The sequence below is a fragment of the Rattus rattus genome, chromosome 18 (assembly GCF_011064425.1).
Source record: "Rattus rattus isolate New Zealand chromosome 18, Rrattus_CSIRO_v1, whole genome shotgun sequence".
Classification (NCBI taxonomy): domain Eukaryota; kingdom Metazoa; phylum Chordata; class Mammalia; order Rodentia; family Muridae; genus Rattus; species Rattus rattus.
Genome location: NC_046171.1, coordinates 6,851,991 through 6,866,447, shown reverse-complemented (window position 1 = coordinate 6,866,447; position 14,457 = coordinate 6,851,991). Strand labels below are relative to the sequence as shown.

The 14,457-nt window shown below is 56.4% G+C and overlaps 2 protein-coding genes across 17 annotated transcripts in view; one reads left to right on the top strand and one right to left on the bottom strand.

Moving 5' to 3' along the window:
- Positions 1 to 38: 38 nt before the first annotated feature.
- Cuta (cutA divalent cation tolerance homolog) lies at positions 39 to 1,663 on the bottom strand. 3 transcript variants are annotated; one of them, XM_032889254.1, is made up of 7 exons: positions 1,536 to 1,646; positions 1,401 to 1,452; positions 977 to 1,185; positions 798 to 857; positions 644 to 689; positions 501 to 550; positions 39 to 258 (listed from the first exon to the last, which is right to left on the bottom strand). In XM_032889254.1, the coding sequence occupies exons 2-7, from the start codon at positions 1,440 to 1,442 to the stop codon at positions 132 to 134; spliced, it is 534 nt and encodes a 177-aa protein (XP_032745145.1). In that variant the 5' UTR covers positions 1,443 to 1,452; positions 1,536 to 1,646; the 3' UTR covers positions 39 to 131. The 3 variants fall into 3 exon arrangements, with proteins under 3 accessions (XP_032745145.1, XP_032745146.1, XP_032745147.1); XM_032889255.1 differs by lacking the exon at positions 1,401 to 1,452 and having other exon boundaries at positions 1,536 to 1,631; XM_032889256.1 differs by lacking the exons at positions 39 to 258; positions 501 to 550 and having other exon boundaries at positions 640 to 720; positions 1,536 to 1,663.
- Positions 1,664 to 3,461: 1,798 nt separating this feature from the next.
- The window catches only part of Syngap1 (synaptic Ras GTPase activating protein 1), a 30,069-nt gene continuing 19,073 nt past the window's right edge, over positions 3,462 to 14,457 (top strand). For 7 of the 14 annotated variants that reach the window (XM_032889241.1, XM_032889239.1, XM_032889238.1 and 4 more), the window contains exons 1-3: positions 3,483 to 3,590; positions 6,787 to 6,908; positions 8,702 to 8,807. In XM_032889241.1, the coding sequence (XP_032745132.1) occupies positions 3,524 to 3,590; positions 6,787 to 6,908; positions 8,702 to 8,807 (295 nt within the window). In that variant the 5' untranslated portion in view covers positions 3,483 to 3,523. Of the gene's footprint in view, positions 3,591 to 6,786; positions 6,909 to 8,701; positions 8,808 to 10,904; positions 10,982 to 12,189; positions 14,447 to 14,457 lie in introns of those variants that run through there. The other 7 variants (XR_004386226.1, XM_032889247.1, XM_032889250.1 and 4 more) reach the window with 7 other exon arrangements.

Sequence of the window (14,457 nt, the reverse complement as noted above, 5' to 3'; positions counted from 1 at the left end):
TCTTCCCCAACCACATCTACGTCACAAGAGAAATGGGCCTCGAGAGCAGGAGAGGATTTATTAGGGGCTCAGTCATCATGTGGAAGCCCAAGAGCATTGAGCAGAGGAAGCTGTGGCGGGAACAGGGCTTGTCATGGTAGGGCCTTGCCAGAGCCTGACACTGATTCCGTGACCTGGTGCACCCAGTGCAGATACGGGGGATTCCCTTGCTCCACGGGCAGTGCGATCACCTCGGCAACTTCATAAGGGTGCACAGATCTGCAAAGCGACAGGGCCGGGGTTATTCAGACACCCAAAGACACACCCACTAAGCCACCAGCCCTGGACTCCCCAGTAAGCCCCACCACACAGTATCCATCTTGGACCTCTTTTTACCAAGCCTGGGATGGTATGTGTGTGTCTCACTCAGCAGCAGAGTGCCTGCTTGCCTGGAATGCTCAAGGCCCCACCTGGTTCATCCCCCAGTACCACCACCACCAAAAGAAAACCTCAGTTCTTACCGGACAAACTCTGTCAGAGCAGGGACCAGGGAGCTTTGTGTTTTAATCATCTAAAGGGCAAAGACAGACACAGTTCAACCTGGTGTCAGGTGAAAGAGAGCCAGAGTTGTCAAAGGAGCCGGGCAGGAGGGGAGTTTTCTCACCATCAGCACCTCACTATCTTCCTCGATCTTTCCTTTCCATTCATAGCTGAGGAGGTCAGAGAAAGAAGGAAACAAGTCTTGGAAAAGGAAAATTTCTCCCAGAAAAAGCTCTCAGCCCCCTCAAGTTAGATTAAGTTTCTAACTGACAACTCACATGGATGTGATCTGCGGGATGAGGTTAACGCAGGCTGCCAGGCGCTTCTCTACCACTGCCCTGAGGGTGAAGCGAGATCAGAGTGCGCACGGCCTGGAGTTGTGCTAGTACCCCAGAGACAGCACCCTCTCCCTATCCCCAACTTTCCCTCGTAGGTCCTCGGGCCGAAGTTCCCCCACCTGGCAATCTCCTTGGCGACTTTTTCGTTCGGACAAGTGACAAAGGCTGCAGAGACTGATCCTGGAACGTAGCCGGAGCCCGAGGCCGGCGACGGCTGGGACGGAGGGCTTCCAGAAGCCATGGACAGCAGAGCTCGGGGTAGCAATAGAAGGCGGGAAGCCACCGGCAGTAGTGCAGGCATGCAAAGAAACGACAGGAGCAGCGTGGCCTGGAGCAGGGGAGGGGGGCGGATTCAGTGTCCCCACAACTGCACCAGGAAACCGCACCCGGGCTGCCTTTTGGGGCAGACACCAGGCCTCTGCCCTGCCTTTTCTGCACTAGGAAGAAAAATGTCCCTGAAACTTAAAACTTGGGACAGCTCCTCGGTTCGGCGGATGAAACTCGGCCAGACTTCGAGACCGGAAGGGGCGGGACCAGACTCACCCCTCCGCCGAGTAGGACGCCGAGCGCCCGCCCCCAGTTCATGCAGCCCGCGCTGGTAGAGAAAAGGAGAGATCAAAGGCCGCTCATTTCACCGAGGAAGGATCGGGAGCCCCGGGCGGAGCGGTCTCCCCTTACCTGCAGAAGCCACGTGACGAGAAAACAGTGCACACCACGTGACAGGAGCAGCCCTGCCTTCCCAGAATCTCCAGACCTGGCCAATCCCGGCCCTCGAATGGCCCGCTAGCCATGCCTCCCTAAGAGGGCGTGGCGTCCGGCCCCCTGGCCAATCGGCAGCTTGGTCCGAGGACGTGCGCAGGAGTAGACCGCCCACTTCCGTGAAGCCTGAGCCCGCTGCTGGCAGGGGAACGCTGCTGCGGCGGCCCGCCGTCACGTGATGAGGCCTGTCCTTTCAGGAGGCGCCGCCTCAGGAGCAGCGAGCGGAGGCCAATCTCCGGTCGGCCTCGCCGGCCACGTGATGTGGGACCTGGCGACCCGCGCTCTCGCTGCGTCAGGCAGGGGCCGGGGAGTCGTCCTGAGGCCCCGGAGTGTGCCTAGTAACAGTCCCCCTCCCTCCCCGCGCTGACAGGCGGGGAGCAGTGAGAGCGTCGGAGCAGCCTTGGGTGGGGACAGTGCCCCCCCCACAAACCACCCCGCCCGCCCTTGCGTTAGCACCGAACTGAGAAGCCAGCTGTCCCTGGGTAGGGGGCAGTGATCAGGCAGGCTCAGGCATGGCATTGCCAGGGCTGGGTGAGGAAAGACACCTTTGCAAAGCCCTGGGTGACACCTGTAAATGGGCTAGTGGGTGATGGGAGATGCCGAGAACCCAAAGCTTAGGACCAAGTGTCTGACATAGGAGAGTTGCAGGTTAAGAGTTCAGAGGGATGGCCCTGTTCTTTCTCCCTTGCTGATTCTTCTCCCCAGGACTGGCCCTTACAGTCCTGTCTTGGGTATCCTTACCTTCATCCATTCCCCCAAGGAGCCAGGACCTGCCCTACATAACCTCCCTGGAGCCTAAACACATCCAGTGACCCAAAAAAATGGAGAGGGGACCAGTGAGAGGCCAGAAAAGAGGGAGGAGACAGCAGGAAAAAGGGCTCTGCCGCCCAAATATTAGCCCTCCCTCCAAGGTCTGGGGTCCTTGGCGTGGGTGGCTGATGTTAGGCTCCTGCATTTCCTTCTTGAGTTGGGAGGGGGCTGGTCTCTGAGACCCTTGTGTGTGTAGGTGATGGGGGCGGGGGTCCAATATTTGGGCCCTTCCTAGGGTCTGAGTTACCTGTCGAGTTGCTTCAGGGAATGGAGTCCTGCCATCACCAACTCAGACCTTTCAGATGGAATGTATTTTATTTAGATCTCTGTGTGGTCATCTTCATCTTTGGGTCAGCCGAATGTCTCCTCCCTCGTCCCCAAGTTTGCAGTTTCTTTGAGACATGAATGTGGGGTTTCTTATCTCAAGCTAGATTCTGAAATCTAATTCTGGCCTGGGACTCTTTTCTAATATTGGCTTCATGTTTTCCTTTGGGTCTAGGTCTCTGTTTTAGATCCCCCAAACTACCAGTCCAGGGTTCGAATAAGATTAATATGGGTTTGGGGAACCCATATTCTGATCCATGACTCCTTTCTTTAATTTGGGTTCAGAGTGGGGAGTGTTCTGAGCTCAGAGGTCTCTTCCTTCTAGATTTGGATCTGTGAGACCCAATTTGTTGAGTATGGAATGAGGGTTGAAATATCTTTCTCTGGGTCTGGGTCTGGGTCTGGGGTCTGTCTCAGGGTCTTGGGTTAGCTTCTTCAGGTCTCTGGTGTGTATGAGTCAGGGGTCCGTCGCGCTCTCTCTTTCCGGGTCTCCCTGAGTAGGGGTGGGGGCTGCAGTCTCTCCCTCCTCCTCCTGCTCTCTCCTCTCTAGCTCGCTTCCCCCGCCCCCCCTCTCTCTCTGCTGCCGCTGCTGCCGTTGGCTCTTATTCTCCTCCTCCTCCTCCTCTCTCCTCCTCTCTGCTCCTCTCCGCTCCTCTCTCCTCCTCTCTCCTCCTCCTCCTCCTCCTCCACCTCCTCCCTCTCCCCCTTTCTCTCCCCCTCTTTCTCTCTTCTTTTTCTTCCCCGTCCCCCCCGCCCCCTCCCCCTCAGGCCTGATGAGCAGGTCTCGAGCCTCCATCCATCGGGGGAGCATCCCCGCGATGTCCTATGCCCCCTTCAGAGGTACGGTGGTGGTAAGGGTAGGGGAGGGCCATATGGGGGGGCAAGAGGGGGAGGGGCAGGGGGCGGGGGAGGGCCAGGGCCACCGAGGGGAAGGAGCGGCTGAAATGGAGGGAGAGGGGAGGGCTGGAAAGGCAGAGGTGGGAACAGTGGGAAAGGAGGGATTAGAGGCATAGGGGTAGGTAAGGGATAGAGGGGCTGAGATACGGGGCCCTGAAAGGGGCTGAGGGGAAGTGATGGAGGGAAAGCGCGTCAGAAAGGGATGAGAAGGGAGGACTGAGTTTGGGGAAAGGCTGCAGAAATGGTTTGGATTTGGGAGCTGAGTGAGGAAGAAATTACCAAGGAAATAGAGGCACGGGCTTAGGAGATGGGTAGAGGGGAAAATGAAAACACGGGCGGCGTGAGAGACCAAGGAGATGGGAAGGGAATTTGGTGAGGGGCTCGGGGTGATAGGACTTAGGAAAAGAGCAGAGGAGGGAGGGAGGGAAGGGGGCCAGATGGAGAAAGAGGGTGGCAGTGGGGGGGTGGGGGGTCCAGATGGAGGGAAGAGAGGAGAGAGAGAGAGGGTTGGGGGAGGGGACGCCAGAGAAGGGGGAGGATCAAGTGTTTTTTTTTTTTTTTGGTTGGGAGGGGGGATGCATTTAAGATTGAGGGATGGTTGCAAGGGCCAGGTAACAATCCTGAGGGCGACTGGTTCTTAGAAGTGAGATGCAGTCTTAGGGTCTCATTTGCTTCCTTCACTTAATCGCTTTGACCCCTTCCCCACCCCACCTCTTCTTTCCAGTCCCCCTCCCTGCCTCTGCTGTCCATCAGTTATATCTTTCCCCCCATATGGTGTCCGTTTCTTATATGAGTCCCCCTTCTGTCCTTCCCCTGTATTGGTCCCTACCTCATATCTCTTCTCTCTCCCTCCCCTTTTCTAATAACTACCTTAGTATATCACTGCTGCTCCTGGGCTCTGTGTGTGTCTTAGCCCCCATCGGGCCCTGCTCACCCATGTTGGCTGAAACCTTCTGGTCCATTCACTTGCCTTAGGCATACACCACCATCATTACTTCCTTTTCTCTTAGGTCCACCCTGTTACTTGTCCCTCAGCTCACCCTCTGTTTCCTACCCCACTTCCCATCTTGTCACATGGTTATTTCCTCTTATGCCCCAACCTGGTGATTCCTCTCTTCTTGTCCCCTCTGCTTCCTTGGGTGATGGAGATTTGGGGGGGGTACCAAAACATGGGTTTTGATGGTTGGAACAGGGCTCTAGGGAATCCCCGTCTTGGACTCTTGTGGAATTTGTCATTCCAGTAAAAATTTCCCATTTCCCCTTTCTCTGCCATGTTCCATCATCTCCCAGGGTCACTAGTGTACTTAACTATAGACTGTGTGTGTGCCTGTGTGTGTGTGTGTGTGTGTGTGTGTGTGTGCTTGCATGTATGTGCGTGTATGTGTGCATGTGTGCCTGTGTACGCGTGCATGTGTGTGCTCATGTGTATGCATGTATGCATATGTGTGTGTGTGTGTGTGTATGCGTGTGTGTGCGCGCATGTGTAGAGTTGAACCTAAGCTAAGGTCCCCGGTGTCCCTTTCCTGTTCCCAGTAGAATAGTGTCCCTTGAGGTCTAACCTGCTTGCCCCAGCTGTAGCCTGGAGCAGCTGTTGTGTCTTGCTTACATGCATCCACAGATTTTCCCTCTGGGTCCACCATGTGTTGAGATGAACTAGGCCTCCAGTGGCTGCGTTATGGGTGGAGGTTGTTGCTGCTGTTGTGCTGGGGCTTTGAATCCTAGTGGGATTTTTGTTGTTGCTGTTGTCGGTTTTGGGGTTTGTTGTTGTTATTGTTTGTTTTGTTGGGGTTTTTTTTCCCTACCACTGAGCTATAATCCTCAGCCCCACCAGTGATCTTTGATATTTAGAGAATATGAGGAGAGTCTCCAAGAAAGCATCGAGACAGTGAAATTCTGAAAGCATTGTGAGGTTTAGGCACAATTCCCCAGGTGTTCATCTTTCTGTCTGACCTGCGATTTGGGTAAATATGACCATCGTCGGTAAGGGGATGGAGTTCCCTAAAGTTACTCAAGGGACTGGAACGAAGCTCAAAGGCCAGTTCTCCTGAAAGGTGCCCAAGTTAATTACCCCACAAAGGTGACAGCACTGGGATTTTCTTCCTGTGAACATTCTCCAACTGATCTCTTAAGTCTAGGCTTATCACTCCAATGTCACCAATCTAACTTTTCTGACTCCCTTGAGGCCTTTCCTTCACTATGTCCCCAGAAATGGTCTATGGCAACAATGCTAGCAAGACAGCCAAGATGTCTCAGGGAGACCCTCGGACAACTGTTGGTCCATTCCCTGCTCCCCCCACCCCCAAATCTATCTTCAGATCCTTGGGAAGTTCCTCTGTCATCAGGCCTGGCTGTTCCGCTCTCCTCCACTCTTTCTTCAGTTCCTCACTGTGCCCAATGACAGCCAGGTGCGGCTGTCAACCTGTAGAATTGGCTTCATTTCTACCTGTGAAGCTTAGGTGGGGAGAGGAGGATTGACTCTTGACTCCTGAGCATGTTGTGGACAGAGAGGCCAATCCCATCTCTGGTCATCCAAGCAGTATACTCACAACCTTCTCCCGCCCTGATCCCCCTGATAACGTCAGGATAGAAGTGGGTAATTAGGAAGGGAAGAAGAGAGGGGAGGCCTCGTGCCTCTCTGAACATGTAAGCCCCCCTTCCTCTCTTCTAAATGTTTATTTCTCAGGATCTCATGTCTCAGATATTCTTCGGAATACCGTCTTCCTCTCTACAGCTGGGCACCTCAGATTCTCCTAAACGTGCGAGGCCACATCCATTGTGAACAGCTTGTCAGTTCCTCTCCTCTGACCTCTCTGTCTTTTGCCAGTTTCATAAACCTCTCCAACACCCCTCCAACATTGGGGCAGAGTTTTCCCATTCTCCTGCCACCAGTAAAGTCCCCCTGTGTCATAAGACTAATTCTCATCTTCGAAACCAAGCCCATCCCCTCCCGGGAGCCTCCTATGATGATGCCACTCAGTGTGAAAGACCATCTTCCGACCTTTAAAACCACCAGGCATTTCACACCGAAGACCTCTCTGGGCAGTCCCTCCTCCCTCTTTGCAGACTCTCCTCCCCGCTCTAGGTTTCTACACCCAAAGTATAGACCCTCCCTCACTGCTTGTGTGTCTCTGTCCCCCAGATGTACGGGGACCCCCTATGCACCGAACCCAATACGTTCATTCCCCGTATGACCGTCCCGGTTGGAACCCCCGGTTCTGCATCATCTCTGGGAACCAGCTGCTCATGCTGGATGAGGATGAGGTGAGCGGGCTGAGGAGGAGGTTGGGCAGAGGGGGAGAGCACGGAGGAGAGGATGCTGGGGAGAGGCCTCTTCAGTGAGAGGGAGAGAACCCCAAGAACAGCCAGGAAGAGAGGCAGGAGGTGGGAGGAGGGTGGCCATTGGGATTGCCATGTAGAACCAGGGTGTTAGAAGAGAGACAGCCCTCTTTGCCTTTGAGGCCATTGGCTGTGCTGCAGAAGAGCCATGGTTCTGAAGATTTGAGGGCGCCTCCTGTTTCACCCCATCCATATTGTGGGGGGAGGGAACATGAAGAGATTGAAGCAAGTGAGGAAAGGGGGCCTTCCTCCAAAGTGAAGCGACCCTCAGCTTTCTCCTCCCCTCCTCCCCTAGCTCTTCCTCACAGGGCACAGTGCAGGCCAAGACTGGGTGACCCTGAGGAAAGGCAGGGGAAGTGGGAGCGGCTGGAGGGACTGACAGACGACAGGACCGGGGTCGCTGGACCTTGGCATGAATGGGTGTGAGCTTCAGAGTAGGTTGACTTGAGCCTCCTCTCCAAGGCAGGCTGGGTCTGAGGAAGAGCAGCGAGAGGAGGAGAGGCCCAAGCAGGCAGGCGATGGACTGTGAGAAGCTATGTGCAGGGACAGGACTGGACTCTCCAGAGGGAGGAGGTGAAATGGACAGGGAGTTCCGAAGGAGGTGGTTAGTGGTCAGAGTGCGAGGAGTGTTGGTTCCATTGTAGGAACAGAGTGCGAGGCCCCCAGGTGTGACTTAGGGAGCCATCTTTAGAGGGTGTGGGGTACCGGGGAGAAGTAATGAGAGGTGTGTGGCTGGGACTGGATTTGGGGGTAACAGGTGTAGAGGAGCCTGGAGAGCTGGTGACAATGTGGACAGGGGATGCCCAGATGGTCAAATAGAAGTAAGTGTCTGAGAGGAAGCTCGGTGGCCTGGTAGACCTAAGTTTGGGGTACTGGAAGGCATTTGAGTGATTTGCTGTTGGTCACCAGCCTTGACTGAGGATTTGAAGTCCATTAGGTGGTCTGGGAAAGAGAGAGCCAACATGGGTGGGAGCCAGCGCAAGCAGTGACAAGGAAGGAATGAGACATGGAGACCGAAGGGACCCACTAGCCATCCGAGGCCAACAGGAATAGCCTGTCTGATAGGAAGGTGGGAGTGGGAAGGCAAAGATGGAGCTGGAAGAATGAAGGCCCGCAGGAGCTGGAATCGGGTGGATGGTGGGGCTGGGGCCTCATGGGAGTCTAGCTTCTGGTAGGGGTGGGAGTTAGGATGCGACTCCCAGGGGGAGCTGAGGTGAGGCCTAGGGAAAGGTTGGGCAGAGGGGAAGAGGGTAAAGGAGGGAGATGAAAAGGGGGGAGGTGACCAGGCCCTCTTGGGGGAGGGGAGGTTGGGTCCCAGTCTGGCCGCAAGCCGGGCTGTGGGAGGAAGACAAGCTGTGGAACTGATTATAAATGCAGCTGTGACAAGCTTGAGGGAGAGAAGGGGGCGAGGAAGGTAGGAGGTTGGGAGGGAAGCAGGGAGAATGGACGAACTGAAGGTCACAGGGAAACCAGACTCAGGAGGTAGCTAACTCCTGTGGATATGCGGGAAGCGCTGAGTGGGGTTTGGGAGAATCCTCTAGACTGTTTCTAGAGAAATGGGGGAGAGCAGGGAACGAGAAGTCCCCTCACCAGGGCCAAGGGAAGTGGGCAGGGGTGGAAGGGGCAGGTGGGCTGGCAAGGGGCCGGCCTTCCATGGAAGGGGAGAGGAGAGGAACGGCGCAGGCCCGTGGGGTCTGACACACTCCCCAATCCCCTAGATACACCCCCTTCTGATCCGCGACCGGAGGAGCGAGTCCAGCCGAAACAAACTGCTGAGACGCACCGTCTCTGTGCCAGTGGAGGGGCGGCCCCACGGCGAGCATGGTACGGAGGCCGAGCAGGCTCGTGCCCCGGACAGTCGCGGGGAGCGGGCGGGGGCGGAGAGCAGCCGTGATCCCGATCCCGAGGACAGGGCGCCCTCATCCGGGCTGCGCGGGGTACCGGGGCTGTTGGTGAGCGGCCCCCGCGTGTCCATACACTGCTTAGCTTTGCTCCTTCCTCCTCTCCAGCAGTGAAGTTTGACCGTTTCCCTGGTGCTTGTGAAAATAATCTGCTTAGACCTTTAGTCTCCTGTCTGTGCTCCTGGCCCGGGCCCTCGCCTCCTCCATCTGAGAACTTGGAGAGAACGACCCAGTCCCCGCCCTCCCTCAGACCTGTGCTCCACTCGCCAGCTCCCATCTTTTTTCAGATCTTCAGGCCTGTGGCCTTTTCTTCTTCCCCCTCAATTGGTTCCGTTTTCTGCAGTCGTTCACTCCCTGCTTTCTCGGTTCTCCACTTTCTCATTCTCCATCTCTCCCCCCTTGATCCCAGTGTCCTCCCCTCTGCTCCGGGTGGAACTCCGTCAGACCCCCCATCTCCTCACTGTCTCTCCAACTCTCTCCCTCTCTCCATCTGTCTCTTCCCCTTCCTCCTCCCTTCTGCCCCCCCACCCCCCTCTTTAGTCATTTAAAAAAAGATTTTTGTCTTCCTCTGAGAAGTTCGCTTAAAAGGTTTCCATGGGAACAGTGAGGGGAGATGAAGGCAGGGAACAGGGATCTGCAGCCAAGGTGCAGAGAGACGCCCTCAGTCTCCGGAAACCCCCTTGCCACTGCCCAGTTCCTCAGCATTTCCCCTCTGTGAACCCCCCATCCAACCCCTTGAGACCCCTTTATCCCGCCCACCATCTCTTCCTCCCCAGGTTACAGGCTTCCTTAGAGAACCAGTCGCCTGTGTTCTCCAGCCCGCTGCCTGCTGATAGGTCTAGGCCTCGCTGCCCTTGGGGGCCAGCTTTGGCACCCCAGACCAGTGGTCAGGGATGTGTGTCATTGTCATGGAAACTGACAGGAGGGTGTAGGTAGCACTCTGAGGCAAGCCAGGTGGTGAAGCCTATATAGAGATTGGATGATGTCTGTCTGTCGTGTCCATGTCGGGTATGTTTTTCGTTTGTGCAGTGTGTGTACCTGTATGCTCTGGAATGGTAACATGCTCACAGAGCGCGTTCGCCATGTGTCCCGCTGTTGGCCGCTCTGCCCACACAGTTCTCTTGTCTCCTTAGAGTACTCAGAGTGCCGAGGCCTTTGGTGCGGGTCTCCTGTGTTTTGGGTGAAGTTAAGGTGGCCTGTGAAGGTTACTGCATTGGGGCTTAGGAAACGCTGAGAATGATTTCGGATATAGATGTATATATTTGTGGGGCAGGATTAGAAATTAGTAGGTGGTGAAGGTTTGGAATCTTCGGAGAGAAATAGAATGTATAGGGAGCATGGAGGGTGTGCAGGAGACATCAAGGGTTTGGGGACTTTGAGGGCTCCACTCTGCAAAGGTGTTTGCTGAGGCTGTGGACGCTCCAGCCCGGGAGAGGTCGCCGGACCTTTGAGGGCATTGGAATCCAGGGCTCCTCCTCTGCTGGGTGGAGCTGCAAACCCTCACTCCCTTCAAGGGTTTCTCGCTCTCTTTCTCTCCCTCTCTCTCTTTTTGGGGGTGGGGGTCCTGTTCACGAGGCGATGATGGGAGGCCTAGTTGGTTTTGGGGGTCCCTCTGTCCCCCTCCCCCGTCTCTCTCGCTCTGTCTCCGGGCGACGGGGCTCGTGACAGAGGCGGCCACGGCAGCAGCGGTCGCCTAGCAACGGCGGCGGGGCCCGGGCAACGGCGGCAGCGGCGGGAGCGGCGGCGGAGGGAGCCGTTCCCGCGGCTGTCACCGCGCGGCCGTCCAGGCCGTCCAGGCCCCGCCGCCGCCCCACCGCGTCGGGCGGCGCAGGGGGCCGCCGCCCCCTCTCCCTCCGCACCCGCCCCTCCCCGCGCAGAGGGGCCCTCCCCACCGGGGACACCTCGACCCCGGGGTGGTGCGAAGGTAAGGGCAGGGCCGGGCGGACGAAGCGCGCGCGGGGGGGCCGCGCGCGTGGGGCGGGGGCGCGCGTGTGCGTGGGCACAGGAGGGGCTGGGGAGGCCGCGGTGGCGGCGGCGGCGGCGGCAGCTGCTCCCTCCGCATGTTCTCGCTGCATCTTCCGAGTGGGGGGAGTTATGGTAACCGGAGGGGGGAGTAGAGGTCGGAAGGGAGGGGGTCTGGGCAGCTTCCTGCTTGTGACCGCGCGTGGGGGCGGCTGGTGTGAGGGGGTCTTGGAGCCCTACGGAGGGCCAGCCCTGGTGTTTGCGTGTGTGATCTTGACCGTGCTTGTGCCCCTGTGTGTCGGTGCATGTGCACATGGGGCCCAATTCCTCTTGCACACGTGTAGCCAACACTGTGCAGGTATGTCCTGTCTTGCCCCGCCTCTGCCAGTTAACAGTCTGAGGGCCTGTGGGGCTAGTCACCGGCTTATCGGGCAGTTTGTGGCCAAACTAATTCAGGTCACCTCTGACCCAGAGCGTGCATGTCCCTGGTTGAGGCCGATGTGTAGGAATGTGTGGCTGGCCAAATGAGAATTTTCAGTGTCCCTGGTGGCAGGTGTGTGTCTTTGCATGTATGTTCCAACACTGGCCTGAGAATCTGTGTCAGTCCCAGCATGGGTGTCCAGGGCGTGTCTGGATGTGGGTGGTGGTGTGCCGGGGTGCCGGTGGTGGGGACGAAGTGTGTGAGTGGTTCCTTGTAGTCCGACCGCATGAAACACCTTTAGACTAGGCAGGTATGAGCCTCTCTGCCTGGTCCCCAGTTGGGGACAGAAAAGACTGACAGGAAAGAAGTGAAGGGGTAAAGAGGGAAGTAGGAATGAGAAAGTCATCAACAGGAGAGCAAAGGCAAGGGTGGAAGAGAATCTAAGAGCGCTGAGCTGGACTTAGAGAAAAGAGGGCAGAGGACAGGGAAGTTGGGAGGCAGCTGGAGAGCCAGATCTTTCTGTGAGGCAGTCTAAGAGGGTGGATGCAGGGGGGCCTAGGTGGCTGGGTCTGTTGGGTCAGGCTTGGCTGGATTGCTGGAGGCCATGCAGCCACAGAAGCTAGTTCCCAGTGAGGCCTGTCACCACGGAGACTGCAGTGGGTGCCCTCCCCCCAATTTCTCTGTTTCCTCTGTAGCCCAGCTCCTCATCTTCCTCTGGTTCCCTCTCCCCTGGCTCCCTTTGAGAGCTCCCAGCTGGGTATGGAGAAGAAAGGCTACAGGGAGGGTAGGGGTTTGGGGGATTGGAGGGTAGGAGAAATGTTTGTGGGTGATGTTGAGATTAGAGACATCGGAGAGGCGGAGTCCAAACCCTTGCTCTGTATGCCTCTGTGTGTGTGTGTGTGTGTGTGTGTGTGTGTGTGTGTGTGTGTGTGTGTGTGTGTGTATACAGGGTGTGTACTGTGTGGGTGTATGCACAATGCCTATGTTACGGGCCTGTGTAGGTGGCTGTTATGTGTGTGCATGAGTGTATACACCATGCAGGGATGGGACATGGAGATCCAGCATGGTAGTGTATGCTTTTCAGGTTTGCTGTGTGTCCAAGGCTGCATGCTTTTTACCACAGGCAGCACTAATAGCAGGATATCCCATGTTCCTGTCACTCGGCCCTCTTCTGTGCTTCTGCCTCCTCCTTGTGTCAGAGTCCTTGGGAGCCGTGTGTGTGGCCTCCATGTACCTGTGACTTATTGTGGAGTTCTTGGTATTTTATGACTTCCCTCCAGGAACTAAGCAAAGCAATTAGCAGATCTTCCTCTGTGAATGCTTTTAATTCCGAGAGAAAATTTTAGTGGATTTAAACTTAAGGCTTCTATGCCTGTATTGGAGACGCACATATGGAAATAATGGCTGAGCTAGGTCCCCTGGAATGAGAGAGAGGCAGCCATACCTGAGAAACACAGAGGAAGGGACAAGGAGGGAGCAGTTCGGGGCCTCCAGGTGACAGAGGCTCGGTAACCCATTTGCTCCTTCTTCATCTTTTGCTTTATTTGTTGTTTTCCTGGCAGCCATCACAGTGCTGGTGGCTAGAGTCACGGAAGGGCTGGAAGAAATCGAGAAGTGGGGAGGAGGGAGTTGTCCCAAGACGTGGATGTGGTTGTACTGTTAGTGTGAATTATGAGTGTCGTTGCTTTAGGAGCACCCCTTTACCTGACTGGGGTCATGGTGTATGTGTACAGGGGGGACACACGGGGCCACAGCATGCTTAAGTGTGTGTCTCAAGGCTTAGACCGACATGCTCCTGTCTGTGGGGCATGAGTTGTCACAGGGTTACATGTCCATTTATGTAGTGTACTGCCCACATGATAGCCACATAGTCCACACAGCGGTTCTCACGTGGCTGTCTGAGTTCAAGTATGTACACCCCGTTTCAGTACTCACATATGTCTAGGCATGTGGGATGTGTGGCCTGGGGTCCCCGTGCTCAAGGCTGTCTGTATGTCTCCGAAGCACATAGTTTCCTCTTATTTCTCCTAATGCGGCTGTGATATACACGGTTCCCCACTGCTGGGTGAATTTTTCGTGCTCTACACACGTTTCCTGGGGGACTGAGAGGGATCCCGTGTTTCAGGCTCCAGACTTGCTTGTGTGTGAAAACCTGAATCTGCCTGTAAAAGGAGCAGAGGACTGGCTCTGAGGCAGTGGGCAGTCTGGAAGCAGACATGAAAATGTCGCGGGGCTTTCACTGTTCTGTTCTGGAACCTAGCGGGTTAACAAGCAGTTCTTCCGGTTGCCCCCCCCAGCCTGTAGCTTCTTGTTGCCATGGAGATGGTGGCCCCGCCCCCGATGCAGCACCAGCCCCCCCATTGGCTGCAGTGGTGACTGGGGCTGAGGGGGGAGCCCAGGCCTGGGCAGCCATTCTGGAGCTGGAGCCGGAGCTTGGCATCCCCCCACTTTGATTCTCCTTCAGCCTTTCAGCCCCTCCAAATTCCCTAGCAGCGGATCTTCAGCTCCCTTCCTCTGAGCTCCTGTTCCTTCCATTCTTGGCAGGCTGAGCTTCATCCGTATTCACCTCCCCCTCCGCTCCGCCAGCCTTTACTTGGGAGTCCTCAGAATCCCACTGCCCTTCCTCCCCACTCCCCTGCATTCTTTTCTTCTGCTCTTCAACCATTCACTAGCACTGCAGTGCACGTGGAACCGGCACCTTCTCCCCGCTCCCCATCGGTCCCTTCCTCGGATTTTCTGTTCCCCTCCACTCAGCACAGGTCTCTTCTGAGACCTCCCCCTCCAGTCCTGGGAGGGGGTCATGGGAGGCAGCCCTGGACCTCCAGACAGACAGGGCCACTGGGAGGTGTGGGGAAGGGGGAGGATGTGTCTAGCCGGGAAAAGAGGAAAGCCCATCTGTGGGCAATGACCTTTAACCCATCTGCCCCTGATCAAGCCCCTTCCTTCCCTTGGGTGAGGGACAGGCAACTGATCCTCCCTGGGCCGTAGGTATTCATCATCAGGGAGGTTTTACTGACCCTCTTGACTATGGCCCCCTGCTGACCGCCAGTCCCAGCCATGGGCTTAAGGCCTCCCACCCCGACCCCGTCAGGGGGCTCCGGTTCAGGTTCCTTGCCCCCTCCTTCCCACCGCCAGCCTCTCCGCCGCCGCTGCTCTTCCTGCTGCTTTCCGGGGGGTAGGTGAGGCCGGA